Source organism: Micrasema longulum, unplaced genomic scaffold (assembly GCF_059751315.1).
Source record: "Micrasema longulum isolate JH-2025_06_02 unplaced genomic scaffold, ASM5975131v1 h1tg003393l, whole genome shotgun sequence".
NCBI classification, from domain to species: Eukaryota; Metazoa; Arthropoda; class Insecta; order Trichoptera; family Brachycentridae; genus Micrasema; species Micrasema longulum.
This window is the reverse complement of record NW_028280459.1, coordinates 19,107-24,958: the sequence shown is the minus strand read 5'-3', so window position 1 is coordinate 24,958 and position 5,852 is coordinate 19,107. Positions and strand designations below refer to the sequence as shown.

General features: G+C 30.1%; 1 protein-coding gene across 4 annotated transcripts in view; it reads left to right on the top strand.

Annotated features, from left to right (window-relative positions):
- LOC148270801 (facilitated trehalose transporter Tret1-like) overlaps window positions 1-5,852 on the top strand; it is a 45,495-nt gene that overhangs the window by 22,633 nt on the left and 17,010 nt on the right. For all 4 annotated transcript variants that reach the window (XM_088242188.1, XM_088242186.1, XM_088242189.1 and 1 more), the window contains exon 2: window positions 5,610-5,765. Coding sequence is in view for 2 of the 4 variants with exons in the window: in XM_088242186.1 (XP_088098312.1) it covers window positions 5,610-5,765 (156 nt within the window). In the remaining 2 variants the exon portion in view is untranslated. The remainder of the gene's footprint in view (window positions 1-5,609; window positions 5,766-5,852) is intronic.

The window sequence follows — 5,852 nt, the reverse complement described above, 5'->3', positions numbered from 1 at the left end:
TGATAGGTAAGGGTGGTAAAGAAAGCTAATCGGCCAGGAATAATATCGATAAATGCGGTTTTATACTTAACACTAAGATAATATTTCATTTCGGCGTTCTTTACAAAATATTGTTTTGTCCAACTTATTCTATAATTTTGAATTTATGAATAATTTACGAATGCAAAAATTGTGTTTTTTCATGCATGACTTTGTAGACGGTATACTTGAAAGCAATTTGTATTGTAAAATGACATCCCAACGTCATACGTTTAACGAGACGGACGGAAAGATTATCATTCATAGGTATGCAACTGTGAAAGCAGTGAACCTTAAATTTTACCATTGCGCTGATATTTTGATTTGTGTGAAAATTTTGGTAGGATGTTTTTACCAAATGGTAATTAGCCTGTCAATAAACATTTCCTTACAAAAAGACAAATTAATATAAATAATGTAGGTATTAACGTATTACAACAGAGATGAAGAACATTTTATAGAAGGAAATATTGAAGTCTAAGCCTCTACAGGGCTTATGACCTGTCATTGGCTGGTTTAAGTAATCACTTTACACACTATGTAACATTCACCATTCTGCCCATATTTTAACATCTATATTCCTTCAATTCTGTCATCTATTGATGTTTATGAAATTAATACTACTACCATCACGCCATTTCTCCGTAGGGATAGGCAGAGAGAATGGACCGCCACACACCTCTATCCTGGCATACATTCCTAGCCTCTTCCACATTCATATATCTTGTTATACATGCCCTTCGGTTCTGTCTTATTTTGACATGACCAGACTTAAGATTTTGGTTTATCTGATCATGCCACGTCTTCCTTGGTCGTCCTCGTCTCACGTTACCGTTCATTTTCGCCATATATACTTGTTTTACCATTCTTTCGTCGTCTATTCGTTCTACGTGACCAAACCATCTCAGAGACCCTTTTTTAATCTTATCAAATATACTTGACTCAGATTTACACTCTCGCCTGATTTCATCATGTTTATGAAGTTAAAGAGCTGAAACCTTTATTTATGCGGGTGAGATTCATCTGATTGAATTATTTTTTGTATAATTAGCCAATAAAGAAATTCAGCCATACTGGAAATAACAATATTATACAATATTTTTTTTCTTGCGCGCAGTAAAAGTTAGAGCGTTAAATTGTACGGCAAAGTCTCCTGAAAAGGTACGAAGAAATAATAAAAAACATTTTAATAAAAACGAGCTACTTTGAATGACGTCACTGGTTTACATGAATCAACCTATGATATGAGAGTTGTGGAAGATTTCTGGTTTGCTTGCCGTGGATGGGGAGAACTGGATCGAGAATAACCGGGAAAGAACCTCTCACATCACACGCGGAGTTATTTTAGAAACACAAACTTTAAAAAATCGTAGCGCTGATAATACGATTCAAAATATTTTTTTATTGGTTCAAATGATCACTTCTTTATTATTTTTTTTTAATATGTTGTGCCAAACTTTAATGGTACATTTTAATATATGATGATCGTGTCATCATTCAAAATTGTATAATGTTATTTTATTCATCGCTGCTTAAATTCAAAAGCGCCACAAATCAGAAACCCCGAAATTTCGTTTTATTGCAAAAATGAGATTAATAAAAACATAAATATGAAAAGTAAGTTTATAAAAAATATAAAAAATATGTTAAAAACTCTGATTAGCTCTATTGCAAAAAGTCAAATTTCGACTTGTGGCCCTTTTAAATTTAAGCAGCGACATATTATATCTGACCTATTATCTATATCTGAACCAAAAGCTTTAGCTTATAGGTACTTGCTGTTCTATTCTCTCTAGCTGCACAAAAAGCTCTCTATTTTCATAGACAGTTGCATAAATGATGAAAATAATGGTGAACTATATAAATTAAATTAATGTCACACATGAAAAAAAGTTCGTTAAAATTCAATGGACGTTTCTTAGACATCTTAGCTGGAGATGCAGAAATACCGATCTCAATTATATGTCTTCCTGAAAAAAGCACCACTTGCTTAGTTTAGAAGATCGCCGGCTGCCATCAGACATAGGGGTCCTTCATGACATACTTAGTGGACGCTTTGATAGTCCGGCTCTTATGTCGGAGTTATCATTAAATGTCTCTGGCTACCGCACCCGTCACACGTCGAGCTCTCTATTTTATGTGCCAGCAGTTCGTACGAATTATGTCCAGAACTCTCCACTTATATGCCTAGCTCGTGAATATAATTTGAACTTTCCCCTTATTGATCCGTTTGATTGTAACAAATTAACATTTTAAATGCGCGTTTTAAAACACACTTTTTTGACTTATACTTAGTTTCTATAATAAAATCTTATTTTATCTCTAATTCTTAATATTTTATATATTTTTGACACTTGTGCAATAATATTTACACACATGTCCACCCTCATTTCATTATAGAAAACGTTCAACATAAATTTCTACGATATATAAACTACAAATTAAACATTCAAATATAAAATGTGAATTATGACTATTTATTAACACTGCTCAACCTAACAACACTTTCTGAAAGAAGAACTATTAATGATCTCATTGTACTGTATAAAATTGTAAACTCTCTTTTTGACATACCAAAAATACTTGAATTGATTAGTTTTAGAGTACCTGCTGTCAACACTAGGAGTACTTTATTGTTTCATTGCTCCAGTACTTATTCCAACCAACAAACCAATTCATTGATACCGAGACTGCATAGGTTGGGTAACACTTATGGAACTGCTGCAGACATTTTGTCCAATTCTTTATTATCTTATAAGTCCACAATATCAAGTTTATTTGTAGCTGCTCGTCAAACTATTATTGAAAATTCGATTCCATAAATTAAAAAAAAACACTTGTTTATTTTTATTACCTTATACTTGTTTTTTATTTTTTTCTATTATATCAAATTGCATTGTAGTATTGGCAAATACGCATTTCATACATACATATTTTTATTTCTTCCTTTTTCGCGATTATATATGCTTGCTTGTTTATTAATTTAACTTAAATTTGTCTTTCTTGCTCACCGTTACACTTTTACTGTGTTTTACAGAATTTATTCCGTCTTATCTTTATCTTTGCATTTTTTGTTTATATGCTTACTGTTTTTTCTTGCATACCTTTGTTATTATTGTTTTCTTTTTACTTTGTAAAACTTTTTATTATATCCTTTTTAACTAATTTCACATATTTTTTCTATATATTCTGTGTCTATTATTTAGTATGTTAGCATGTATTTTATTTTTATTTTTTGTAAATGCCTTCTGGGCGTTAATGAACAAAATAAATAAATAAATAAATAACACTTACTCACCCACCCTCTCACACAGTTACACTCACACAAACACACTAGCATGTATTGTACGAGTATTTAATGTATTTCTGTGGATATCTGTCATTGGTTTTATTCTCTGTATATTTTATTTGTTATATTTTTTTACATGTATTACTGTTAATATTCCCAATAAATAAAATTTAAAAAAAGAGTTTGAGAATGTCGGAGAGTAGCGAATAGAAGTGATTAAGAATGTATGTGTTATGTCGTGTGTCTGAGAGCGCAGTTTCCTGTAATAACAGTCTTGACCAATTGTACCGCATAGCCAAGTAATTGAACATTCATTTTGTGTTCCAACCTCACTACTAACTACACACTTAACTAGTTATTCTTCTTTTTACACAGAAAATTTATAATTTTCTGCACACTTAACCACGCATACAAACCATCCAGTGAAAAAAATTAAAAAAAACAAGAGGGTTTTCTAATTTTTACCCATGATAATTTTTTGTATACCTGCTTTTTGTTTTAATTTTTGATTTTCATGGTTTAAAAATAATAATAATAACAAAACATATTTATTTATTTTTACACTAACGGTTCAAGGAACCTTTTACAATAAAAAGTTTTACAGAAATAATCACAGCAGTGAACAATTCATTATGTCATATATAATATGAAATATAACTATATAATTTAACTGAATAATTAAAACTAAACGAATTAGTTAAAGTAAAATTATTTTATTTTTTTAAAACTACAAAAAAGTAAAAAAGAAACATAAAATATCCAAGATGACAAATAAAAGGTAACAATTAAAGTGAGAAAATCTTATGCTTTAAACATAAATATAACAAAGTAAAATTAAGAATAATTTAATATAAACATTAAGTGGCTAGTATTTAGCTTGGTAATAATGAAAAATAAAAATAATGCTACAATAATACTTTATAAATAATACGTTTTTTGGATCAATTTGAAAGCTTAAATAATCTTAATAACACCTTTATTTTATCAGTTGGAATTTGGCAATAAATCCACAAATGTAAAATTTATATATAAAGAAATAAACAAAAATATGTATCCAAGAAAACAAAGTTAAATTTAATAATGTATTTTTAAATAAATTCGTTCCTTTTCTAAAAAATAACGAGTGAGATTACATTTTAATGTATTAACAGAGTTAGTATTGAAAATATCAAATATTTTTTCGAACTTATTTCCATACCTTTGTATTCTGGATATAGGTGAATGCATTTCGAAGTTGGTACGAGAATTGTTACAATAAAATAATTCTGTACTTCTAGTGCACCTACCAGGTATTCGAATTTGAATTAGTTCAAGTAAAGCAGGGCTGTCAATTATTGATTTTATTATTTTAAATAAGAATAACAAATCAGCTATAACTCTTTGGTCTGACAATTCAAGTTATCTCATTTCACTTCTAAGAAAATCATAATTTAAGGCTTCAACAGGTAGTTTTAATATAATACAGTTCATATTATACTCCCAAGAGTTATTAAAAAAAACCCATTTGGGACCGTACATAAAAAGAAAACATTTTTTTGACAATACATAATATCATACATAGTTAATACATCCGAAATAGTAAGAAAACATTATATAAGAAACTGACGAATCAGGAGGTCCGAACTATTTGTATCAATCAACAATATTTTGAGTTTGTACAATTTTTTGTAGACAAGGGCTGGATTCAACTCCCTGGGGAGCTGTTAACATGAACATGTTACAACAGAGAAAAAGAAAATTAAAGAGAAGGTAATATTCTATATTATATAGCTCCCCAGGGAGTCGAATCCAGTCTGTCTACAAAAATTTGGACAAACTCAAAATATTGTTGATAAATCCACCTGGTCCATGAAGAAGTACAGAAATTGAAAAAAATAAATTTTCAGGCGTAGCCTAGTATGTAGGTGAAATAATTCAATTAGATGAATCTCACCCGCATAAATAAAGGTTTCAGCTCTTTAACTTCACAAACATCAACAGATGAAAGAATTGAAGGAATATAGATGTTCTCAAATATGGGCAGAATGGTGAATGTTACACAGTGTGTAAACTGGCCACTTAAACCAGCCAATGACAGGTCATAAGCCCTGTAGATGCCTAGACCTCTATATTATCTTCTCTTAAATTTTCTTCATCTCTGTTGTAATACATTAATTTATATCAATGCCAAAACTTTATACGGTCATTTTTTAGCCCTGAAAAAAATATTCCATCTAACAAATGAAATTATTAAACAAATGCATAGATTGTTTGTTCTTCGTTTTCTAAAAAATAATACATTAAAATATTTTTACTCTCGCAGCCAACCTTGGAATCCTTGCAGTGGGTCTATGTATGGGTTGGACATCACCAACTCTTCCCAAACTTAAAGACAACAGTACATCACCATTGGAAGAGGTCATTACGTCTGATGAAGAATCGTGGATCGGATCTCTTATTGCTCTCGGAGCTGCGGTTGGTGAGTAATTTCAAATACTCTCTTTTATGTATTCCTCTGTTTTCTGGTCTCCATATTATAATGTTCATATAAGAAACATTGAATCAG